Here is a 27,007-nt window from a genome sequence, read left to right on the forward strand (position 1 = left end):
GCTGGTTCGGCCCTCTCCGCGCCACGCGGCCGCCGTAAAGCAGCAGCAGCAGATCGTCAGCGTGCCCTAAACGCGCCCCTTGCTTCTCACTCGCTCCCCCGCTCCCCCCGTCGGAACAGCGCCGTGGTGCTCGACGGCAAGATCTACGTACTGGGAGGAGCGGCGAGCACCGACGGCCCCGGCCTCGCCAGCATGGAGGTGCTGGACCCGCAGACCAACAGCTGGACCGTCGTTCCCAACCTGCCGGGCCCCGTCTACCGGCACGGCTGCGCCGTCATCAAGAAGAACCTGCTGCACTCCAGCGCCTAGGCGCGGCGTGACGGCCTGCCGCTCGCACCGTCGTCGCTGGCAGGCCCGGGGTGGCGGTGGGGAGAGGGCGCTAGCGGTTTACAACGCCCGCCCGCGTGCAGTTTTGCACAATTGGAGCAGCTTCCCCGCGAATATTCTCAGATTTTGTGGGAGATGACGCGCGGGACGTGGGGGGGGGGAAGACTCTGCGGCTTAACGGCAAAAGAAGAACGTTGGGCGAGATGGACAGCGTTGAGATGAAGTGGAACTTCTTTTTTAAAACACTATATTTATACACACTCTATATATCGATATACAGTATATACATATTGAGAGAGCAAAATAAACTTTAACAAATATAACTATTCGTACCATCTTTTACGGTAGACGTGCGGCCGTGTGTAATGTGCAATGGTGGTTCAGACACACGCGTTGTCTACAGAGTCGGGAGTGGAACAGGCCAGGGGGTAGGCTCCATCTGTGGCTGTCTCCATTTTGACACAATTATAGCGCATGCGCTTCAATGCTGGAATGTCAAAACTCAACCTTAAGGCTCTGACATCTGTTACTCCAGGATGCAGGGGCTGAGCGAGACAGGACATGTGTTCATATTCTTAGGTTTTTTTCGGTAGTCACGTAGGTAAAAAAGTAAAAATTAATAAAAGTAAAATAAAATACTTGATACAGCAATCGTGCTGTGACGGTTCCACCTGAAGACGTGTTGCCTCCGAAACGTCGTGATTTTTATTTTATTTTACTTTTATTAATTTTGTACCTACGTGACTTTACCGAAAAAAACCTAAGAATATGAATCCTTGCAGTCACGAAAGCTTCAAATCTAGAAAGACATGTGTTCCCAATTTCAGCACCACGTCTTTACGTTGGCACGGTGGTCTTGTAAGCGTATTCCGTAATACAAAGGACTCCGTCTAGAGCTGGTTTTACTTGTTAAGCCGATATACAGAATGTTATTATTTTTAACGAGATCTAGTTTCACCAAATCTATTTCCACACATCTACGATGCATACACACCCACACTTATATCTATACAGCACACACACACAGCACAATTTGGAATGGCTATGTAGCTTGGTGCATCCCGAAAAAAAATCAATCGCGTGCATGCAACGCCTTTTGAGGACGAATTTGCTTCGATGCTGCAACGCACCGAAACGAGCGCGCAACGTTTGGCCAATGAGTGCCGAGGTGTAAATCGTGTCAGTAGCTTCGCACTGGGAAACCCTAGGAGTTGATGAGGACTAACGAAAGAGTCCGCACGTCGCACAGGCGCGCACGGCGAGTAACGCAGAAGCGTTCCGCACACGGCGGGAGCTTCCCACACGTCCCAGTGCCCCTACCGCATCAAAACAACACGGCACGGTTTCACCGTGGGCCCTGTGCGCAGTGGCAAAAGACATCAGAGGAATGCAATATCAAAGGAATGAAAGCAGACAATGCCCCGTGTTTGAAAATAGAACTCGATATAGGGCGAGTATTAACGTCCTTCCACTCGCAAGATGTGTTCCGACGAGTCAAGCCTTGAACTTGTCATCCCCGCACGTCATTGTATTGGTGTCGAGATTATCCGGCTCGGAAAATGAATGTCACATCCACTCAATCCGAGCCCTAGCCATGGTCCCCGTGCACTCCGCAATCTCTGCGCGAATCGTTAAGAGGCCAGACATCCGCTATGTACGTCTCGCCAACACAAACGCGCGCAACAAAAAACAAACGACAGCGGGATGGACAAATCCTGCGGCAATTTAAATAAAACATTTCAATTTCCTCCCATCACCGGACATTATTGTCGTGTCTGCGCAAGGCTGAAAAGATTGGTGATGTGGTGTAAAATTGGGATTTCTCGGTCTTGTCTTATGGGCACTCGCCAGCTCGCACCCCCGTGTCCTTCTCTCGTAGCCAGTGACCGCAAGCTGTGTGAGCACTTGCTTTACGTTGCTGAGCAGCAGCAGCAGCAATGTTGCGCTGTCGATTTCACTTTTACGCGAAGCGATGTCGTGCTAACTCTACTTGGTTGGTCATGTCCATCTGTCGGAGTTTGTGAGAAGTGGGGTTGATTGACTTAACCGAAGCGCACTAATTATTGTGTAATGTATTCTGCAGTTTCCTTTAGCTGCTGCGATGACCGAAACTACGCCTTTTGCGATATTTAAATATGCCTTTGTGCTCTTTGGCTACATAATTACTAGTAATGGAAAGTAAACGTTTATGTGTATATCAGTGGGATGTGACAATATGGCACCGTTTGTGACTGGTACACAGTAAAAAAAAACACAATATTACTTTTTTTAAAAGAATCTTCTACTGCTAATTCACTATCAGATTTTGTGTACATTTTTAATATCTTGTGAAGAGGGATGTTTGTAGTTTTGTTAAATGTTTTATATAAATACTATAGAAGATATGTTTATTTTGTAGTACGGTGTTAATGGCTGTTGTAAAAGCTTGTAACAGCAATATATATACAGCAATACAATGTGCTTAACGCTTTGTGACATGCACATCACTATGAATGTTGACATGTGCAAACTGTACATACCAGCAAGGATTAAACATTGCGTCAAAAGCTGTTTGTACGACACACCAATGAAAAGCAAAACATGTTCAGTGTGCTCCATTATTATTCTGACATCCTTCAAAATAATCCCGACATATTCTTGAGAAAATGCTTTATTTTATTTATTTCAACAAGATCCAAAGTTTATCTTGCGCACGTGTGTATACATCAGAGAGAGGATTTTTTTTTACATTAACCCAGAAGAAACGAATGCAATGTTTTCCCACAAATACTGTTCACCCCATAAATGCTAAAAGATCAAACACACGCCTATGTTTATCAAAATGGACAATTTTACTCCTGAAGCGTTAAAAAAGAACTGCCTTCCACCTCCCCCATTCTAATAATTTCAAAGCACGGCAGAAATTGAATCACATAAAATCCATTGATGCATAACGGGGAACAACAAAAAATGCAAAACCCTTTCAAGTTGTCGTGGCCAGATAGCGTTTATACAGCAGAGGTTTTTGAAATACTGTACTTACAAAAGGAAACGTGACAAAAAAAAACAAATATACACCAGCAAATATGGCTACGCAATGTTCATACAGTGCACACTTGTCCTATCAATGAGCAGCATTCTAAATAAGTAAAATCGGCTTCAACCTGTCAGAATATCAAGCATGCAAAGGGGATCCTTATGGAAAAATCGAAATCTACTGTACAATATAAAATTCCAGGCAAAATACAATGCTGATTCGATTATTTTATAGTTTTTGTATTAAAGCTGCCCTTGGATGAATTTAAAACTAAAAAAAAGTCACCTTGAAAGGGTCTTATATTGCAATGAGAGGAAAAAAAACTATAAAAAATATAGGTGATACAAGCAAATAAATAGCCCCATAAGTTTTAATCAATGTACAAGGAACCTAAATTGTGTTTGAGCACTCATCAGATATCTGAAATGAGATGTGCACAGTAGGTCAACAGCAGTCAGGATATGCAGCCGTCATGAATACTGACAGCTGTTTGGATGGAAGGGAGACTAATCTATTTTCGTGTAAGGTTTTATTTAATCATAGAGAAGGAGATCTTCCTCGCGTGAACATGAATACAAAAGTTGTGTATGGTGACCACACTTGCCAGATCGGTGTGCACCCATAGGCAAGTCTTACGGAGTTACCGATAATGTAACCAAAGACACAGCTTTGCAAATGTCTAAACCAAACCAGCAGAGGTGGGACAAAGTCATTGTTATGCAAGTCCAAGTCGAGTCTGAAGTCATCAAATTCATGACTCGAGTCTGACTCGAGTCCAAGTCACATGACTCGAGTCCACACCTCAGAGGTGGGACAAAGTCATTGTTATGCAAGTCCAAGTCGAGTCTGAAGTCATCAAATTCATGACTCGAGTCTGACTCGAGTCCAAGTCACATGACTCGAGTCCACACCTCTGCAAACCAGTGACGTAACACTTGTTTAGGAATGCTAGAATTGTTTTTTTTTAACTACATCGAGTACATGTGGTTTGGACTACCAGTAAATTAAATCAATTACATTCTACACCATGGACACAGCGTCCCCCACCACCAACTTTATGGGCCATCCCTTCCACTGCAGTCACCACCTCTTGTTATATTTGCCAAAAAGTTTAATGCCATGAAGAGAGCTTGGACCTGGAGGCATTGGGTTGCCTGTCCATGTTCATGGCATATGAGACCCCAAGGCAAAAATCATACGAGAGTTATTTTACCACGAGCGTGTGTTAGTCTTTAACTTTTCTTTATTAGTTGACGTAAAAAAGGCATAGAGAAAGTAAGCAAACACATGCAAACAACACCAGCTGCTTTTTTTTTACAAAGATATCTGCAGCAAAATACAAAGCACAACACAAAGACACGTTTGACAAATTGACTGACAGGTTTAGTGCCGGGGGGAATATATGCTCTCGTAATTAAATTAAAACAGTGTTTCAGAAGCAGTCGAAACTGCCTCAAGGAATAAGCAATTGATAAATCCTTTATGACATTGGCCATTTAAATTAAATAAAGGAAGCCCCTGAGCTTGTGAAACTGAGGCAGACAAGTCCAACCAACGCAAATGCACATGTCTCAATTTAAGTCATCTTAACCAGTCTCAATTGCGAGCATGACAGTAGTGCTTTTCAGCAGCCACCGATTCAATCCGAGAAGCCCATGATTAAATCCCTTCCATATCTTGCCGCACAGTGACAACACAACGGGTTTGAACTAAGCTTGCTCGCAGGATTTCCATGTAAATTACACGGGCAGCATATCTGAATCAAACTTCTTATAAAACACTACTGCTTCCAGTTCCAGCTCTATAGGGCATATTGGTCACTCACTAACAACATTTCCCCCCCCCCCCTCCTCGGCGATTTGATGTATTGTCACGATTCAGGTTATTTTTCTGTTTCAACTCTTAGGATCGATTACTTTTTTTGTTTAAAACATTGTGGTGAATGCAGCTGTCACTAGTGACTTGCAGGGGTTCCTGTAAAACGCATTACTTAAAACATATGGATTGAAAAACATTGATTCTCATGCGATACAATGCATGCATTGTGCCACTTAAGAAGCAATACTAATCAATTGTTACACCCCTGGTAATTAAATTTAATTTGTAGTTAAACCTTTTTTTCCCCAGGAATATAATATTCGTATTTTTTTCCACACAAGATGGTGCTGAATGTTCGTCAAAAAGCAAACTGTCCATAAATGAGACTTGGAACAAAAAATAGAAAGTCAACACAGCACCACGGACAAAAATAAAACACTGATGGCAAAGTAGTAGTAGCAGCATCACCCTTCTCACCAACAGAGGTTATTCCACGCAAAAGCCAAGACGCACGATGGGAGATGACGCTAAAGAGTGAAAAGTATGAGGCTTCCCGGTTAAATCTGTAAACACTTGTCAAGGATAATCAGATGAAACCTGCCTCAAAATCCTCACTTCGTTTCGCATGTTGATGGCAAAAAGGCCCTTGCAAAAGCAATGGCTTGTAATGATTGAATTTTTTTATTCATATCCTTTAACATTTTTTTTTTAAGCACCACAGTAGTTTTTATTTGGTGACATTTCACTGTTGGAGACAAGTATTTCCATTTAAAGGCTCATGACCTGAATGGCAAAGCTTGCCAGCTGTGCAAGGTTACCTGAGATGTTGACGGCAGCACCATCAATAAAAAAAAAAACTGGAAAGATGTTTAACATTTTTATATATTTTTTTTTAGAATTTGCCATAAATACACTGGACTTTTGAAAACTTTTTATTTTAATTTATCCTTTTTTAATGTTTTTTTTCTTGTTTTTATCGTATAAATTTCAAGAAACAGTCACCAAGAGATCTTAGTTTGGGGTCAAGATCAACGCAATACCCGTTATATATTTTATTACAGCAGTACACTCAAGCGAGCTTGTACAGGGCATAATTATCACCATGAACATTCAAAGTGCACCATGGGAGAAGGGCAAAAGGTAGATGGAACACCAACCTGTACACTCATGTTTAATGCAGATGGGTAGTTAGATTTAGTTTATCCACATGTATATTTAATACTGTTTTAACCAATTATATTTAAACTATGCTAATATAGTCAAGGCACTGGGCGAACATAGTCCTTCAGGGACACCTAACTATAGCCAGTGGATTACCACAGACCGGTTTTGGAAATGATATCACAAAGCTACCTCCAAGTTTTTTTGAGATGCCTCATTTACCCAACACTAGATGTTACGCCTGTATAGTGGTGCACCACAACGCCTGCCATCACACACAAATGTCAACCCACGCCAATTTATCATATTGCCAATTTTGTGCGGTCATTGGTGACCAAGTCAAGACAATGAATGCATTATGCTTGAGAAATTGGGTCTAAATTTCATGCGGCTGCCCAAGCCTGAAACACACAACAACAGCGATGCCGGCTGACGAACACGTTTAAAATTTCAAATGCTTTCTCGCTACGGTGTAAAAAGTCAGGTGAGAGGGGATGAGATGAACCGAGGGAACCTCTTGCCCAATCTTTGAGAAGATGGTGATAATTATGGGCTGCTCGCAAGACAAGAGAGTGCTCACATGCATAACCCTGTACATACAGCACCCTACTTGTGAACCCGTGCGCGAAAGGCATCCGTCCACCGCTCAGTCTCAAGTGCCGTCCCATGTGCTCTTCCTGAAAGGAATGTTTCCACCTCGCTTTCCATTTCCTGATCGACACAAGGACCACAGAAGGAAGCAAGAGAATCGAAAGAGGCGTGCAGAGTGGGAGGAAAATGAAAGGCAAATTAAAATTCCACTCAACGGTGCACACGGTGAAATACAATTTGTGTTCGTACAGCATCTCCATGTGAAAATGAAGAAACATGGAGAGAGATGCAGAACCTGATTCATATCAGTTTGAATTGAAATAAAACAACATATTAGGAATGCTTTCCAGACCAATAACTTATTTTAACCAGATAACCTAATGAATGCTAAAGCGTAAATCTTTAACAATGGACTTAAGAGGAAACACAATGAGAGAAATTACAAAGTCCAGGGGTAAAATGGAATGCAAACACTATAGAAAAAAGAAAACCAGAAAAATAACGCAAATTATTGACTGTTATTACAATTAAAGAAATAAAATGTAAGGCTTTTGAACGTGATGTGCATAAATCACATAACGATGCATTCCAGTCACATGTTCTCGTCGCATATGTGGAATCACGCGTGAGAATCAATCGTATTACGCAATTTATAATGTCAGTTAAGGGCTGATGCAACATTTAGCCGAATGGAGCAAACGTAACCGCACAAATGAAGCAGAAACTACGAGATGACAAATTGGTGTTGCCAAAAATTGTGACATTTCGCGACTCCATCGCGTGCCCAGTGAGCGTACGTTCGGCAGGGCTCACCTGTACAAGTGCCATCTTGTTGTTCTCCCTGCGGTGGTTGTAAACGCACTGGCTCAGTATGGCATAAAGTCTCTCAAGCTCCTCCACCGTAGAGGCGTCGGTCCGTGTCACCACACGGTCCAGCAAGGCCTGCCAGCAAACGCACCGCCACACGCACACACAAGCATAAAAACACGGATTGCACCCAGTAATTAGTGCCTTTCTTTAACGTGGCACGGGGTTTCAGGAAGTCATGAATTACATCGGAATTAATAGCATAACCAGTTCAGTCCTTTATCCAGTAGAGCCTCAAAGACTTCTCAATTATTCACAAGAATGATTTAGGCTTTAATGAACATTTTCTTAGCCATTTATTTTTATCTCAATTATCACAATTGTCCTTTAGCAATATTGCGTCACAAGACGTTGAGAAATTTCCATTCGGAAATCTTACAGCTAATAGTGGACCACCTTGTCGGGTTATTGCAATTTGACGTTTTATTCACACAAAGCACAGAGTTTTGATATGGCATGCATACAATGTTTGTCGCATGACGAAAAAAAAGCAACAGTTTAATTCCCAGGATCGGCAATGAGTCAAATTTTAGGGGACTGTCAATTTGCAGCACTTGAAAACCTGGCTTAATTACAGGCGGCCGTCTGGAATTAAATCCACAATATCAGCGGTAAAGGCTCAGTGTTCTGACCCCTTAATTCACTTGGCTATCTCAAAATACAGTGCTTTTACAATGCATGGCCATTTGCAATATTATTCTGAAAATACGTCATTACCCATCTCTGTATTGCTACTCGCGCACTGTATCTTAGGAAGTCTAAACCTTACACTCACACTCGGCTAAATCTAATGCTGTTTATTAAACCTATCTCTCCGTATTACACCGTGTATCTGTCTTCTACGACGTTGGTTTTATATTCAGTTTTCCTCTCGCCTGCCAATGTAAGACAGCATCACAATGAACAGCATGGCTCCAATGGAGCCATATGTCCACTTGCCATCACAAAAGCCATAATACAAAGCTAACCTTATTAAGCTTAAAGTATTAAAACCTACAAAGTGTGTTTATCACATTTCAATAAAATCACAAATTTTTTAATCACCGAGATGGAATAAGTAAAATGACATGAAAAAACTCATTCTCTTTTTGTTCAGTTATTTGTGACAAGCTGTCAACTCGCTATACTTGAGAGCACAATTTAAACAAGGGTGGCTGAAACCCAGATATGAACTGGGGCTTGACGACTAAATGTTCTCTGACGTGGCATTACTCATCTGAACCACCTGGCCAATGCCATTCACGAGTGCTTCTGTTTCACAATTGAAAGGTCAAAATGTTTAGTTCATACCTGCAGTGTATTAGCTGGTGAGTGTGCAACTATCTGGTTCATTGCAGAAAAACGTTGCGAAACATAACCAGGAAACTGGGACGGTCGATACACACCTGCAGTTTGTCTCTATCGACAATGACTGGTAGCACTGGCTCCTCCAGCACCTGGTGAAGCTTCTGAGCATCGATTGCCCTCTGCTGCTCCATCTGAGCACGCTGGCTTCGAGAGGCATCGTCCTTCTCATCTGCCAAGGCTTTTGCATCTGGGTACAGTGGCACAACATCACATTCATATAGCACTTTTCAATGACCTCCAGAAGCCTGGTGACCAAGGGGAAAGACCTAAGAGCAGATTGTGGGATACTGTTATTGCAGATTTTGGAGGACGCTTATCTACTCTGCAGCAGCTGCAGGATCTGACCGATGGTAGAAGCGTTGGCGGGCGGTGGTGCTGTCAATGGCGTGACCTTTCTGACATCTTGATCTTGATTTTTCAGCAAAAACCTCTTTAGTGCTTAACAATACAACTGTAACGTATAGGTAAGAGGCTTGTAGCGATTACAGCTGGGACGAATAGTCAGCTAAATGTGTAATTGACTACTTTTTTTTGTGGTTGATTCCACGGGCCCCTTTAAAGATGTCAGGCACCTACTGCAAGCTTTGTGAACAGTCGGTAATTTAGATTTGCTAGCGCCATGGATCAGAGTGATGTGAACCGGAGCAGATGTTGCCCGAGTGTAGAGACCTTATCAAATCACACGAAATCACTGTGACGTGTTGAAGTGACAGAATTTCTATGGCAAATGGTGAACGCGTGAGTAATGATAGTTTTTTTTGCTAGAATGTATCCTGCTTGGGGGTCTCTTTTCCACTTCAATCTCCCGAGGGTCTTTTAATTCACTGCTTTAACTTACGGGGGTTCTATTTAAAACATAATGCTCACTCTCTCCAAAGCAGGCTAGCGTAATGCTTACTTTTTACTATTTTTCTTCTCATACCTCCTACAGCCACTAGAATACTGAATGCCCCACAAAGTAAAATAATATAAACGATTTGAATTGTGAAAATTCATCTCACCATGACTGGGGAATATAGTTGCACTCCCAGTAGTTACAAAAACTAAAACCAGCTACATAATCAGCTCATTGATGCCAAAGTTAATGTTATTAATTCTAGACTTTAAGCTTTCGTGACTGCAAGGAATCATATTCTTAGGTGTTTTCGGTAAAGTCACGTAGGTAAAACATCAAAATTAATAAAAATAATAAAATAAAATAAAGATCACGACGTTTCGGAGGCAACACAAGTCTCCGTCATCAGGTGGGACAGTCACAGCCAGATCAGCTGGATCAAGTGAGGCAATGATTCAAGATGTAATCCCTTAAAAGCGAGTTGAGGGGGGAGGAGAGGGGGGGGGGGCTCATCAGAATGTGGTAGCCAATGAATGGAAAGTATCGGGAGAGAGGGGCCAAAAAAAGCAAATCGCTTTAGCTTGATTAAAAACATATACTAAATTTGAAAATGTTACTGAGGGCAGAAAGGCTTTTCCAAGTTTATGAGGATAAGGTAAAGTTATGTCACTCCGAGTATAGATAATAGTCCCACATCTTGTGAATGTAGTGCATTATCAGGGACCTCAGTTGGGTAAGATCAACTTAGAGCCTTGCAAACTAAAAGCTGAACCTTGAAATCTATTTGATAAACAATCTCAGAGAAAGTGTAGCGATGTCAGAAGTAGAATCACGTGAACAAATTGCATACATTTGTAAAAAAATTCCAGCAGAATTTTGTACAATTTGTAGCAGGGACAAAACAACGTCATCCATCCTGAATGAGCTCGTGCACACAAATAAACGTATTCATTTATATTTATCGCACACCAGTTTTAGCCGGGCAGTAAACCTTTCAAAAACCAGGGCTTTCGGGCTGGCAAACGTATAATGGACTATTGTTACCGTATAATAATTCTCCATCAAATTAAACTCTTGAACAGATTTGTAGTTTTTTTTACGAGATTAGTTTTTAAATTACAACATGCTATTTGCTTTGGTCACAATATTAACAACGGTCCTCTGTTACTGAGTGACACAGAATCCAGATTTAGTTGTTAATACAAGAGCCACAACCTCAGATTCGCACGGTTGGCTACGTATGGTGCAAAATAAATTCGGCATACACACATACAAAGTGAGCCATTCAAATCTAAATGCATTTAAATTAGTGAAAAGATGCTAACCCATGAAACATGAATCCTCTCCTTTGAACCCAGTGATATTCATCACAATGTATTATTTCTGTCTGAAAACACACACATTCAAACGGGGAGGGAAAACTGCAAATCACGTGGAATTTGTCTTGTTTTAAATCAAGCCACCCTCATCCATGATTTCAAATGCCTTGCATCAAGAACATGAATTGTGCCAAATTGTAAAAAAAAAACTGTGAATGCCTCACCCATTTCATCAAAGACAGGTGGGAACTGGGTCATGCCACTGAAAACCTCATACAATTGCTTTATCTCCATCCTTTCATCTGTAGCTCCATCAACGCGAAAACGAAATGAATGGATTGTGATTACAAAGCGCATCAGCTGTGTGGGAAGAGTGCAAACAAAATTGGCTGTACGCCAAAAAATGGGGCATATTGGGCCATCCTTGTCATCTGCTTTTAGCGTTTCACGCTGACTCAGCGTATGCTGACATTAAGTAATCATCTACTTTGAAATATTTTTGGACAGCTGCTAAAAACAATAACATTGTCAATTGACTGCTCTTGAACAATGAAGTCTCACAAATATCAATAACCTTTATAAAGTCAACATCTTACCATTTTATAGTCACATGGTCCAGGATGAAGCTACAGCTAAATAAGATGACAGACAGCTTATTAGCATGGAAAGACCATCATCCAAAAGTGAAAGAAAGTAGGTAATGGTATTATCTTGCAATTGGTTCAAAAAGAAAAACAAGAAATGACGCAATTTTGATCTCCACAAACCTCCCTCCTCTCAAGTTTTTCTGCCCAACGGCAGATTGAATGGCTCAAGCCCCCTCCATTCCATCAAATTCCACTCTCTCCTCACCTCACAGCACTCCCCGACCGTCTAGTGCCCTTGAGCCATAGCTATGGAAGGACATGAGAAGTTATTTTGGTTGAACTTCATCAACGCTATTTGTTTAGGTGACACCATAACTGAATGCAATTTCACATCTTACCAAAACCATCACAGTCACATATAAAGCGCAGACTTCAATTTTGACCAATGTCAACTTACTTCTTCCCTATATATATTTGAACAGAAGACCTCAAGGTCAGAAAACTGTTACTTCAGTCGTGAAACTGTTACTTCAAAACCCCTGCCCACAGCCAACTCGGGCAATCACGAAACAATGATGACCACTTGGTGGGAAATAAAGTTATGGTCCTTTGTTTGGATGGTGCCATCTCCATGAATGGTTCGGGAATACCAATGGTGAAGAGTGCCTCGCATTTCTCAATATAGAGACGTGTTTATTTTTACCCAACGCACCCTCTCTCACAAAATATACTTCTGATCTCAACAGGATCTAACTTGGTGGCTGAGCTCTCTGCTTTAGTATATATTTTTTAAGATTGCTCAACTCCGAGTCACTTCAAATGACGTTTAGAATGTTTACAAAAAGCGTCATATTGCGTTAACAGCAAACGTTTGAAGGGCCGTTGCCTGAAATGTCACCTACACCTGCTATAATCACCCAGGAATGTCCTTAATGCTCGTGACGTCACTCCACATTGACCAGCCCCACTCATTAATATTCATGGCCAGGTGGCGTCCTCGAAATGGACACCCCTACCCCTCCTCATTAATAATAATGAGCGAGCGGCGTCACTCAATATGGAGTACTCCCCCCCCCCCTCATCAATAATCATGAGCAGGTGACGTCACTCCACATGGAGCACCCTCACCCCTCATCACTCGACATCGAACAGCCCCCCTCGTAACGTCCTCCACAAATGGACACCCCCCCCCATTCATAATAATTAGCGGGTGACGTCACTCCACATGGGGGGCCGAGGCGCCTCCTCCCCCCTCCTCGGCGTCAACTTACAACCATCACTACAAAGGCAGAACCCTCACGTCACGCGATCTCCCTAACGCTATTGAGACATCGAAGTAAAAAGGACGTCGTGATGAACAAGGGATTATAACCTTAAAATGAAATAGGTCTGTGTCACTGCGCCCTTACAAAATGCACACGCATTAATGCCATTAATATCACGTCGCGTTCTGCTTTTCGCTTGCAAGTTTCAGATTTACTGCAATACACCCGTTCTTGGATGGGCAAAAGCCTAGTTGTAAAGGTTTTACTCTTGAGAGCAGCGATTTTGACATTAGTGTTGAGTTGTCCTTACTTGTGCACTACCGACCGCCAAAGCATCACACATTTCAAAAAGGGCCTTACACCTAAACTATCGTCCATTATATGATCGTTCCTGTTTAAGGCAGTCTTACCGACGAATAGTATTGAGTTTTTGTCATTTCACTCACCTTTGGAAGCCGAGGCATCTCCATTTATTGTCTCTGCGAGTCGATCGTCGGCGCCGTTATCACCTGCGGCCGGACCCAGAGGCGGCAAAGACGAACGTGCCGGGTTTGCTTCTTCCTTGTTCGCCAGGCTGTCAGCCTCGCCCTCCTCCTCCGCCGCCTTGCCATTGCTCGCCTCTCCGCCGCCAGACACCTCGGTGTCAGCCTCTTCCTCACCTGCTTCTGTTAAACATCAAAACGGTCAATTTCTTTACTCTGGCCAAACAGGAGTCCACCGAATGACAATTCTCAGTTAGAAGTGAGACAGAATTCAAGGGGAGATTAGAAATGTTACACTTTTCTCCGTATGCCCCCCCCCCCCGTCGCCAGTGACTTGATGGACGACCACCATGATTCACGGTCATTGATTTAGGTAAAAATGTATTTATCTGTTACAGTCACGCTTGTATTCTTGTTTTTTCTCTCTCGTTTGCATTGTTTTGTTTACTCCGTTAGTCTAAAAATATGTAACAACTGTATATACCCATAAATCGTAAATATGATCCTTGTACATGCGTGATTTAACACATGCATCTACGGCATGAGAGTAAATTTTAATACGTTAAATGATGCTTTGCTATTCTCATATTGTGTTGTGGACAAAAGAAAGCAACATACCGTGAAGACAGTCGGAATGGTATAGAGTGTTACATTAGTTAAATAATTATAGGTGAAAGGCGCATCCCTGCAAATGCTTGCTAACACCACTGCTGGCAGAAGGTCACCACGAGAGGGAGATCTACAGAGTCCCTCAAGAGGGCATTTGGCCCACTCTCCCAGCTGGCCAGACATCTTGGCAGAGGTGGAAGTACCCACACTTTCAACTTGCCAATCGACTGTTGTGTACGTATATATACTGCTGCGGGGACGAGAGGCGGTGTGCGCGTGAAGTAATAAACTTGCACCATTGCATTCATTTCCACGCCGGGAGGTCGAATCGAAGCGACGACCTCTGGATTGCTAATCCAGCATGCTAAGTGTTAGACCGTGGCACTGTAACTACGCAACAATTTTAAACGACCTAATCAATCACGGGACATTAATGAAAAAACGAATTGGCTTTAGCCTTTAGTGCAAAAATACAGGTGTGAAGATGTTCAAACACCAAATAGACACCTATAACAAGGCATCAACGTCTGTATTAACTACACATCATGTTTGTGGTAAAACATGCAAACAAACATGCTCTGATAATAATGTATACATTGTCCTTGAAACCAATTGGCCTACACCAGAGACAGCCTCCTTTAGCTGCCAAAGGACGCCAAAAGGCGAACAGCAACAAAGGCAACGCAGATATCAAAGCATGAATGGCTCGGGTCGAGCAGTTTAACCCTTTCCCATTCCAATGACGTACGTGTATGTGACGTACGTGTACGTCATCAGTTTTTATTGCATTCCGATGACGTACGTGTAGTACGGGTACGTCATCAGTTTTTATTGCATTCCGATGACGTACGTGTACGTCATCGGTTTTTATTGCATTCCGATGACGTACGTGTACGTCATCAGTTTTTATTGCATTCCGATGACGTACGTCATCAGTTTTTATTGCATTCCAATGACGTACGTGTACATGACGTACGTGTACGTCATCAGTTTATATTCCATTCCGATGACGTACGGGCACACCATTGGAACGGAACCGGACGTAAAAGGCCACGCAGCAGGAGGGAGTGTGGCACAGTTTGGTGCCAGCTCTCGTAAAGTGCGGTCGTGTCGCAACAGTTCTCTCAGGCGAGTAAAATGTATTTAAAAACGCCTCTCGAAATAAAATTTTCGCTGAACGACTCGAGATTCACCCACCCTGCAATTTGCAGACGTCTCGGATCGGGAAAGCGTTAATCTTTTACAAACACACCCAGTACAACGTGGCCGCGACAAGTAGAAGAGGCCAGCTTTGCCTCCTAGCTCTCACCCTCAATGATGGGGATGGCAGATTCGTCGAGTTGGTCAAGCTCGCCTGTGTCGCTGTCCAGTTCCATGATGGAATCGGCATTCCCGCCCAGCGGACCATTGAGCACCGGCTGCTGTCCCTCGTCGATAGCACCGTTAGCGTTGTCCTCCTTCCCGGTGACGGATCCACCGTCTGCAGCGTCGCGAGAATCGTGCGAGTCCTCCTCTTGCCCCGTGATGTCCATGCTCAACTCCGTCTGCACATGAGTAAACGCTCGTCGTTTGTACAGTTGGTGGCTCTGAATAAAGTAAATCAACGCTCACCGCTGTACATTTTTTTAATGACTTATTTTGGGTTTCTCCCCCAATTTTATTCCAAATGTTTACATTTTAACGTTCATATTTTTTAGCAGGTGAGAACTGGAGCAGGATACTCTCATGTGTATATGTGACCTAGGGCATTAGTCTGAAAGTTGGGGGTGATGATTGCTATGCATAATCCCAATTGAGCACTTTCCGGGCCAACTTTCGAATTTTGTCGGATTTTGACCGCGACGCCAGGACACAATGGATTTTTAAGTCCACTACGAAGCTAAGATGCATAGTATTATTACGGTTATCACACCCGCAGTAATATTCACGACGGCCGTTGCGTTCGAGCCATTAACCTCTGCAACAAGCGGCGAATGCACTAACGTTAGGCCATGTCACGGAACATGTGCTTTTGGCATCGTGTCATGAGATTAATAAATGTCCATCTTTCTCAGCATCACATCACACTGGATTAGATAATTCCTTTGGAATATGATAAAACAGAACTAGTTTTGAGATCCCTTCAAGTGTCCACGGCACTTTCCCACATGCCCTACTATGAAGGTGTTTGTGATGTGACAATAAAACTGAAATGTACCGATTCTCAGAGATCAAATTTTGCTATATTAAGGAAGAGCATACAATAATTGGTTCTTTACCCTTCTATCTGGCAACAAAACTGACACCTTTTTGCAAGGAGTCATGTTTGCATAGACCGCAATACCTGCAGTCATAAATACAAACAAAAGACATAACTCTGATAATGTGCACATTATCAGAGTTATGTCTTTTGTTTGTATTTATAATGTGCACATTATCAGAGTTATGTCTTTTGTTTGTATTTATGACTGCAGGTATTGCGGTCTATGCAAACATGACTCCTTGCAAAAAGGTGTCAGTTTTGTTGCCAGATAGAAGGGTAAAGAACCAATTATCATATTTTTACTGGCAAATGAGGTCCCCATAGTGAAGAGCATACATTTTACGTGAGGAATTTTGGTGCACTCATCGGTGATTTGGTTGAGAACATCACCTTATTACCTCGCCTTACATTTTACAAATCGGAGAAGATATTCATGGCAGAGAGGAAACCGAAACAGCTAGACTGCTGACACTATCAACTCAACATGTGTTTTCATGCTCAAATGGGCAAAGGGAAAATCTCCATTCCTTGGATGGACAACAGTCTATATATAAGACTTCTCACAAAGTAGTGCTAATTATCACTGAATCAAAGTAATTCTAAATGTCTTAAGTTAAGCGAGTGTATTATACGAACTGAACATTCTGGGAGATTAAGGGTGCAGCTATGTATATAGAGTAATACAAATGTTTATTAATCCCATATGAAACATGAAATACTTCCAAAGTCAACAATGCTCCAAACGGTTCAATACTGCTTCACGAAGCAATGCTGGGAACCAAATTTGAAGCCACTACACCAGAGCAAGCGGTCTCCTGCCAAACTACATATTTTACTTGGCAATTAGCAATTGTGCTGCTTAAATGATGAGCAGCACTTTACTTGTAGAGTTATTGAGGGTGGAAACCCAGAATAGATCCAACTATGTAAAAGCCAGGCAGTGACAAGTGGCTTCATGCCTTGCAGGGCTTTCACAATTGCAATGCCTGTAACGTTATTACCATATGTTTGCGCATGCGTGTGTGTGTCACATCACAATCAATACAATCAACCATATATTCCCATATGGAGATTTGTGTCAGGGAATTTGTGGTTGCTCGATGTTATTATATGAATGACATTTGCATTTGCTAACGCAGAAAGCAGAACGATCGTTGCAGATCAAGGTGCACTATATGATATTAACCGATTCTCCTAATACAGAGATTATCTCTTAAGAATCAACAACTTGATTATAGGAATTTTATTTCCTGCAGGGGGAATACTATTAACTTAGTTTTAAGGTCATGTTTTTAAACACTTATATGAATGAGGATTCCTGATACATGCCACAAAACCAAAGCACACAAGTATTCTAAATTCATTGGAATTTAAATTAAAAGTTCACAGCATCAACTATTCTCTATAAACGAACATACATATATTGAAAATCCTAAAACCAGACACGAACGTTCTTTGAGGCAGCAGGGTTGTTCTTTGCCCACATTTATGTAAAAATTGGCAGTGAGAATAAATACTTTAGCACAAAATCCTAAAACCAGACACGAACGTTCTTTGAGGCAGCAAGGTGTTCTTTGCCCACATTTATGTAAAAATTGGCAGTGAGAATAAATACTTTAGCACAAAAGCACGACTTACTGTAGCTGTGGAACAAAGTTGCATACCTCATGATTGTCGCTGGTGTCGGCACCGTCGTCTTTCTCTGTCGTATCTTTCAACGTGTCCTCCGTCTCATCGTCCTTGTCGTCCGCCTCCTCCTTCTCGGACTTGACGTCGGTGTCTTTTCTCGAGCCGGCGCTTGCCGGCGCCGGGAGCCGGGCCTTCTTGTAGGAGCAGCACACGCCCCTCGACCACTTAATGCGCCGTCGAGGCTTCTTCTTGTAGGCTGCCATCCACACACAAGCACACGTACTTGGAGGCTGCCCTACAAACAGGTCTGTGCGTGCGGCAGTTGGAACCACGTGCTATGAACCCAATGACCAGCCAGAGTTCAATTCGTGGCCACCGGGACATCAAATAGCATCACAACCTTCTCCGGGCTATCCCGTACGTTGACTCGGTTCTAAATGAGTACTTGATGCAGTGTACACACATCAGCAGTCTTAAAAGGTGATCGCCAACAGCACTTGTCATAACGGCCTGTATGGCAATACATGCTGATGTTTGTCTTTTTTATGTGTACGTAATACATGACTCAAGGGATTGTTATATCGTCTCTCAACAATGCGTGAAACATATACACGTTAGCAATAGGATGTTAAAGTCAAGTTGTGTTTTTTTTGTTTATAAACCATTTACCAATCACACTGTGCGTTTGCGGCACTAACAGTAATGTTCGGTGACCCTTGTTCATGAAATGGAATAGTCAAAAATTAAAACTAAGTTGTAAGTAAACAAAAATGGCCCTAAAAGGGATGTTTTGGGATTTAAAAACGTAATTATATTGCACACACCAAAAAGTATCATATAACAAAGGACAAACAATATACGTAGATTTTTCTTTTAATGATTCTGAAGCTCATGACACATGCATCAGATCATGTAAGAATCAATGTTTTTCTATTCATATATATTGGTCAGTTCAGATTGGTAAAAGGGTGAGGGGGAGGAAGTCTCCAGGACCAGTTCAGATACCATTTGCCAATGATGTTAGCCTTTGCCGGGAATCGAACTCTGGGGCTCGAAATGTATAGTATGGTATGCTAAACACTGCACCCCCAATGCAGCCTCTTATCAGATTTTTTTAACGAATAAAGTATAAAGTAATGTTTATGGATGAAGGGCCATTAATTGCCTCTCGCTTGCGACTAAAAAAAACCTCTGAAAATTACTGTAAAGTCATGGAAGTGATGAATGACTGCACAAAGAGAAGTTGCAAAATGTGTGCCTTCGATTTCCTCGAGTAGCACACAGAAACAAACCAGATCCCGAGTGAGGATGACAGCAGATGGCACTCTATGGCCTTGTGGTGCACAAAGGGGGCACTCTCATTACAGTTGCCCTGTGGTAAGAGAGCCTCTTCCAGAAACCGGTGTCTGCTGGGATGACAGCTACAGCCAAATTCCTCTGGCCAAGATGAATTCATGCGCCAAGCGACTAAAGCCTGCAACAAATGTGCTTTAGGAGAATGGTGGTAATGTAAAAGCCAAAACATATATAAAGCACTGTAATAAAACTAAAGGATCCATTTGCGTACTGCATTCAGATTTTTTTATCCAAATCTTGAAGATCAAATATGTGAAAATAGCATGAAGAAAAAATAATAACGTACGCCGAGTTATAAGATTAATCGAAATTAATTAAATTAACGTTTTCAATGTTTTATCCATTGCGATGGAAACTCCATGAACTCGATTTCTCTGTCAGCTAAAGTTTTGTTTCCCTTGTCAAATTCCCCCTGCAATACAATGAGGTCAACCGCCAAGACAAATGAGTCTGCAAGTAGTCCCTGGCATTAAGATCACCAATGTTCACCCCAATTGATTTTGGCCTTGAAATAAGAGCCCTAAAGAAGCCCATCACTGTTATCGCCAATGATTGACAAATGTGTCCTTTATCCTATCATAATTCCCGAATTATGAATATACTTCAAACCGTGTGGCTACTCAAGATAACAAAAGCATTCTTATTTATATATTCATTCATTATGACCGGATAAAAAGGAGTGCAGCCAAAGTGCGCAGAACTGAGTGACACACTTGCAAAAGCCAGTCCAAAAAAAAAGTACCAGGCAAACAGAAATGGCAGGAGGATTTGAATGGAAGGTGGCATCAGGTGACTTTAGCACAAGGGCGCACATCACAGCAGCAACCAAGAATAGCGCATGGCTGCCGACGGGCAGATTAAATTGACGTGCGCTCCGAGCCGGACGGATCCCCCCGGGAGCATGCCGCCGTTGCGCGAGCACTCTGTACAGATGCACAAAACGCCTCCGACAAACGAGGTCCATTGCATTGGGCGGCAAACGCCAACCTGGAATCCGCGAAGATGTAAAAACGAGAGCCGCCCTCCCCCTCTCTGCTCATTTTCAATTCATCTCCAAGGATGCTCCAACTGACAGCGAGTGAGCCGGATCCCAATGTCTCCAGCATATAATTTTTGTTGTGATAAACGGGCACAGTGAAACTACAGGGCCGTTTTGCGATGTTTTTTTACTTACGTTTTAAAACGAGGTCACCGGCAATACATTATTTAGCTATGCAAACTCCGTGAGTAGAGCACAAATGTAATAAGGGAAAAATTCAAAACAGGCAACAAGCTACTAATAAAACGCTTTGGACTAATGTTTGGCTTTCAAAACAAACGATCTTAGTGGAGTACAAGCACTTACGATTGATCTTCACGATTGGGCTGGAGGTATTTGTCACAGCGGTTTCATCAGAAGCCAGAATTACAGCTTCACTGTCTTTCTTCTTTAACGTCCTTACAGTGTAACATTCTGGTGCAGACATGGCCGGCACAACACCTGAAACAAACATGTGATTGTGAACAAGCAACCAACGTGAGATACACTGAAACAAAAAAATCAATGCAATGTTTATATTCTTGTTTTTTTTTTCACCTGATGAGGATTGCTTATGTTGCAGTCGAAACGTCGTGAGAATTTGATTGTTTTATTATTTTATTATTTCCCTTCTACGTTACTTTACCGAAAGAACCAAGAATATGAATCCCTGCAGTCGCGAAAGCTTTAAATCAAAATACAATATTTATTAAACGTTTATATTCAAGCCCATTTATGTACTATTTGTGCAAGTAAAAAAAAACCTCCATCCTACTCACAAAAAAATTACTACCAAATATGTTTATAAAGTTCCCTGCACAGCCGACAAGAGACTGTACAGCCAGATGCTGTTAGCAAGCACTTCATTTAGGTAAAGTACACAAAAATGTGCTCATACAAAAAACAAATGTACCCTTACATATTTGAAAAGATAGAAAAATACCTACACATGTAGCATATTAATGGAAGTCTATGGGTAGATTTAGTTGAGTGATTCACATTATTTAATGTGACACAAACTTAATTTTTAAGTGTCAGGGTTAATACAATCACGACAACAAAATACCGTTTGTACGTCCAAAACCAGGAATAGATTTATGAATTATAAATGCATATTACACAAGTGGGCAAAACATATTTTGAAAAACTCCACAAGCTTTTTGCTTCAATTATTTACGACGGTGTGAAAAATGCACATCATGCCAAATTCATAAAATGTGATCGGAAAATGAACCACCACCCAAGTACTTATTTTTCGCCAACTCACTCATCCACACACTGCGTCCTGTTATTTGACAGGTCCCCTGTACATTTACACAGATTCTGAGCAGTTAACAAAAAGGTGGTCCTGTCCAAGAATAACTTGGATGAGAACGTCTTTGGAAAGAACAATCCAAAGAGCCAAAAAATAGAGCGAAAACACAAGCTGAAAACAAATTACTTGTTGACTAAAAATTACAATCCAAGGATTCGTAAAATCCTCAGACAAGGCAACACTTGAGGACTTTTTTTAATAATTGTGGGACACACCACGATGACATCACAGCACGTTTTTTTTTTGTCTAATCGAGTGAACTTTGAAGCAACGTGGAATGTTAAACACTCGCTGGCAAGGAGGCCATGGGACAGATCCAGGTTATTATTGAGTTTACATACACGCGCACCGGCCGCTCGCACACAGCTTACCTCGCTTTTTCCGTGACTCGTGTATTTCCTCGCAGAGTTTCTCAAATTCGGGGTCCAACTCTGAGGCCATGATGGCGTAGGTGGTGTCCTTAATAGCACACGCTCGGTGCCTGATCATGCGATCTGCAGCAAGCCGAGGCATCGGGGACAATATCGTCACAAGAACATCAACTCAACCATCAGAGAAAATATCGACATCACGTTATTATTATAGGAAATTGTAATGCAAGTAGCCCCTGTGCAATATATAAATGTCAATTTTTATGGAACACACCACTTTTGAAAAAAAAGAGCACGTGCACCCATACACCCACCACACACATCAAACAGAGTACACATGTGCCAGAGTTTGAAAGTAGGAATACAGGAATTTCATAAAAGTAATATTTGGCAGGTGTTTATGTTATATAAGGAATATAATGGACACAATAATTTTAATGCAGCTCTGCGTTAAACTGTGCCTGTTGTGTTGTACCATGCCGACAGCATACGGATCTTGCCGTGTTAATGACTATAGCAACCTGAATGTGAATGCCCAATTATGGTGCGGTAGCATTCAAATTAAGGTGTGAATGAATGATCATTAATAATGTTCTATCGAGTGTTGGATGAATTATTGCCCATGCTTAATGACACTGTATGCAAGTCATTAGCTTTCACGCACCGTAAAAATGCAACTGCAGCTCAGATAACATTCTCAAAATGGAGCCCTCGAATTCTATTAAAGCTTCATTTTAAAACCTTGCAATGAGGAACAAATGGAGTAAGTGTGGGCAATATGCTGCATCGTAAAAAAAGACTCGGCCGACACATTTTAACGTAAACAGTAACAAAAGGAGAGAAAAAAAATATGCATTTCACTATACGATTTTGTACAACCACAAGTGATCAATTGGGAGAGCCTGCAAGCAAATTTGTTTTAAATTGAAACGTGGGGCCGCAACACTTTCCACAATGGATAGTAACACGACAGCGCAAGCCACCCAACTGTCTTCACCACCGCCATTCACATTAGCACGCACAATACGCCAATAACACGACCTCTGCCTTGAAATTGATCGCAAGGAAGGGGACTACATGTCCTCCTCATTGGCCCCATGCTGCTTTCTCTGGTATGTGTGTCTTATTTGTATGTTATTCATTTATGAAACTCTCAGAGTATACAGAAAGATAATCATATATTTTAAATGTATATTGTCAGCGAATATTAAGTAAGCAGTGACGTATCGATTTACATCTATTTTTACTTATCATACGTGCATTTGAATCAATTGCGTAAGAACTGGTTTACATTTGTGTTCTAATTGTTCACGACCCCAAATCATGTTAAGTTTGCTGTCCTTCATCCGTACCTCCGATTAGCATGGCTACGTACGGTGCAGAAGAAGTTCAACATACATACATACATGAAGGCTTTCGCGACCAATATTATTCATAATAAAGGTTTTTGGGTTAGATCGCGTTATTTATAAATGTGTCGCAAGCCTCCAACACCCGACACGGCCAAACAGTAAAAAATGTGTCACGTTTGCAAAGGACAAAATAATTCACTTCTTTAGCCCACCGGTGTGTTGAAGAGCAAATCAACATCATTTAAAATTTTAGTACGACGTTTCGCTGGTAATTACATCCAGCTTTATTGGGCGATTTGCCAGAATGGTGCGGTCTGGAAGAGTGTTATTAAATAAATAAAATTATAATACAATTACAATTCCTTATAAGGTAAACAAATACCAATCTATATAATTACAATACCCTCTCTGCCTCTAATCACTGCACCTTATTGAATTAAATGATGACGTCACCCTGCTGCTGCTGCTCTATTTAAGACCGGGAGCAACAGGAGAGCTTCACCATTCTGGCAAATCGCCCAATGAAGCTGGATGTAATTACCAGCGAAACGTCGTACTCAAATTTTAAATGATGTTGATTCGCTCTTCAATGCACCGGTGGGCTAAAGAAGTGAATTATTTTGTCCTTTGCAAACGTGACACATTTTTTACTGTTTGGCCGTGTCGGGTGGTGTAGGGTTACGACACATTTATAAATAACGCGATCTAACCCAAAAAACCTTTATTATGAATACATACATGAACCCAACAGCCACTAGAAGTGCTACAACGTTGCGACATGGCCTATCGGAAGCACATTCACTACTTGTTGCCGCAGAAGCTTGCGGTTTGAGCCCAGCGGCCCCCCTGGTTATTACCGCGGGTGTAAATACCATACAACTATGCACCATCAGCGTAACAGTGGAAGTTAAACGATCTCCTGACATCATTCCAAATAAGTAGGGCATTGTGTGCAAGTGTAAGGGTCCAAATTGCCAAATTTGAAACATTACCATCATATCACTCGATTGGGATTACACGAAACAATCATTGCCCCAACTGGCACACGAATTGTCATTTGTAGACAAGGTGTTGAGTCACCTTGTGCCCACAGCTGTCGGCAGAAGTGCTCATTCAAATGTCTGAGATGAGATATGATGTAATGCCCTCTTGAAACAACACCATGGCGCAAAGGGCGCTAAAGTAAGTTTCAAACCCAAACGTGAAGCCGAGTAATGACAATGAATTAGAAACTCATCAATTACATTAATCATAGACATGGTGCCGACCTAAATCATCCCCTTGTGCACCGTGCCAGCGTTGATTGGTGCTTGTTAACAGTGCTTCCCAGCAATAACACATTCCTGAGGAGGGAGCTGGTAGAAACGTTGGGTTGCTCGGTCAATGGCCAGGGTGAACGGCGGCGTGGTGTATTCCGCAAATATGCCCGACTATGAGGGCGGGCACAAGCCGGCGTGAGTAGGTTAAACGCTGAGTTTTATAAGGGCACCACGGGGTGACCAGCCCCTCCCCACCCAGCCCCACCCCTCCCACCCTCCCCACCCAGCCCCTCCCTCCCCACCCAGCCCCTCCCTCCCCACCCAGCCCCTCCCTGCACGACGGACGAACGGATACAATAATCCCCTGTGGGCTGGTGGAACCAGGAGGTTCCTAACAGTATAAATCACGATACCTAGGATATGTGTCGTTATGTGTACATGTGCACACTGTGCAGACACAGGCAGATGCCTCACCGCTGGGGTCCTTGTCAGGGTTATAATCGAGGGCATTACTGCAGATGAGGGCGATGTCATCAAGGAACTGACGCGTTGTCTCGTACTTGTGCTGGTCAATCTTCATCCGCACTGTCGACAGATCCATGGGCAGCCTCACCACATCCAGGTAGTCGGACACCTGAAAAGCGAAACATCACCTTGTGTTCAAAAAAATGTCTCGAGATGACATAACTATTTCTGAAGTCCCTTCAGTTGACTCTTTATCTTAACTTGGTAGAGCACCTCCTCGCATGTTTTTTGACATGACAATCAAATCGATTTAGTTTTATAATGAACACAACATACGCAAACATATTCTTTGGGTCTTTCGGTAAAGTCACGGAGATAGGTTCAAAGAAAAAAATAAAAATAAACTACGACGTTTCGATCGCAACACAAGCGTTCGTCATCAGGCAAACATTTTTCTGGTGCAGTCATCGGTGACCATAAACTCCCTGTACAATTTAATCACGGGTGTCTGTCTGTCTGGATCTGAACCCACAATTTCAGTTGATCCAGCTCGGTTCTCCAACTTAGCATCAGCCACCTTCACGTGCAGCACCTTATCGTGCATGCTGCTCCAGAAATGTTCATCGCATAGTAAACAAAATAATAATTTTCGTTCAAAGAGCTGCAATTTACTTATTTTTTTTAATTTAAAAAATGTGGACAGTCATTGGCGAGGATGAAACCATTAACTGGCTATCATGAGAACATTACATTTAGATTTTGACATCTTGTGGTGAGCAGCATAACACACGGCAAAAGCATTTCTGAGGTTACTTCAAAAAGCGAATTCATCCACATGAGTGGCACACGCATTTTAATGCTCTGCAAAAACTAATTTGTTGGACGGTAATTACTTTTTTTGCAGTCAATGGTGACTTGAAATCCTGCTTTGATCCAGAGTGGGGGACAGACGTATTTAGGTGGATGTTTGTGGGGAGGAAGTGGTTTTGGAAATGGGAAGCAGGAATAAAGTAAGGTCAGTGACCCACTGCAGGGACAGACGAAGGTGCAAATTGCATATCATAGGACCTACACTCGCATGACGCACGAAGGCTGAGTAAACAGGGTTCAGGGCAGATAAAGGCCCTACTGCTGTCAATAACGTTTTTGTTACTTTGTGCTAAGCTTACCGGTCGAGTGCTTGTTAAGCCAAACAACTCCCGACAATCACATTAAGCTCCTTTCTTCCTCAACCTGAGCACATCCAAAGGAGCTTCCCAACACCAGATTCGTTATCCCTCCGTGTCTTAGTGTCACGAATGTGTTACAGACCCAGCAAATTGGCACTCACTTAAATTCATCGAAATCCAGATATATCCCCCTATGTTGACACCTGTACATTTCTCGCCCAGAAAATAATGCACAAAAGGCACATGCTGTTGAAATAAGTATATGATTGATAATAGGTTTTTCCCCTTTTTCTGGCAAGAAAACGGGTATTAAGATGTTAAAACACCAAACTGAAACCTTTTACAAGGAATCATGTCTGCATTAACCACAAGAGGCGTCCTCTGGTCTAACACCGTTTAAGACGAGGCACAAAAGAAAGCTATCTCTGGTGTGGACCAATCAGTTTCAAGGACAATGCATACATTATCAGAGTATGTTTTTTGTTTGCATTCTGACCACAAGTATTGTGGTTAATGCAGACATGATTCCTTTAAAAGGTTTCAGTTTGGCGTTTTAACATCTTGACACCTGTTTTGTTGCCAGAAAAAAGGGGAAAAACCTATTATC

At 42.2% G+C, this 27,007-nt stretch overlaps 2 protein-coding genes across 2 annotated transcripts in view; one reads left to right on the plus strand and one right to left on the minus strand.

Moving 5' to 3' along the window:
* The window catches only part of LOC133353277 (kelch-like protein 29), an 88,748-nt gene extending 86,742 nt beyond the window's left edge, over positions 1-2,006 (plus strand). Inside the window, exon 14 of the mRNA XM_061569386.1 lies at positions 120-2,006. Coding sequence (XP_061425370.1) covers positions 120-309 — 190 coding nt within the window. The 3' untranslated portion in view covers positions 310-2,006. The remainder of the gene's footprint in view (positions 1-119) is intronic.
* A 965-nt stretch (positions 2,007-2,971) lies between these two features.
* LOC133353278 (ATPase family AAA domain-containing protein 2-like) overlaps positions 2,972-27,007 on the minus strand; it is a 47,170-nt gene continuing 23,134 nt past the window's right edge. The window contains 9 exon segments of the mRNA XM_061569387.1: positions 2,972-7,033; positions 7,727-7,855; positions 9,166-9,314; positions 13,580-13,798; positions 15,534-15,768; positions 18,131-18,351; positions 20,797-20,931; positions 22,156-22,278; positions 25,241-25,400. Coding sequence (XP_061425371.1) covers positions 6,929-7,033; positions 7,727-7,855; positions 9,166-9,314; positions 13,580-13,798; positions 15,534-15,768; positions 18,131-18,351; positions 20,797-20,931; positions 22,156-22,278; positions 25,241-25,400 — 1,476 coding nt within the window. The 3' untranslated portion in view covers positions 2,972-6,928.

The sequence above is a fragment of the Lethenteron reissneri genome, chromosome 43, assembly GCF_015708825.2.
Source record: "Lethenteron reissneri isolate LAM-NWPU_2019-01 chromosome 43, ASM1570882v1, whole genome shotgun sequence".
Taxonomy (NCBI): domain Eukaryota; kingdom Metazoa; phylum Chordata; class Hyperoartia; order Petromyzontiformes; family Petromyzontidae; genus Lethenteron; species Lethenteron reissneri.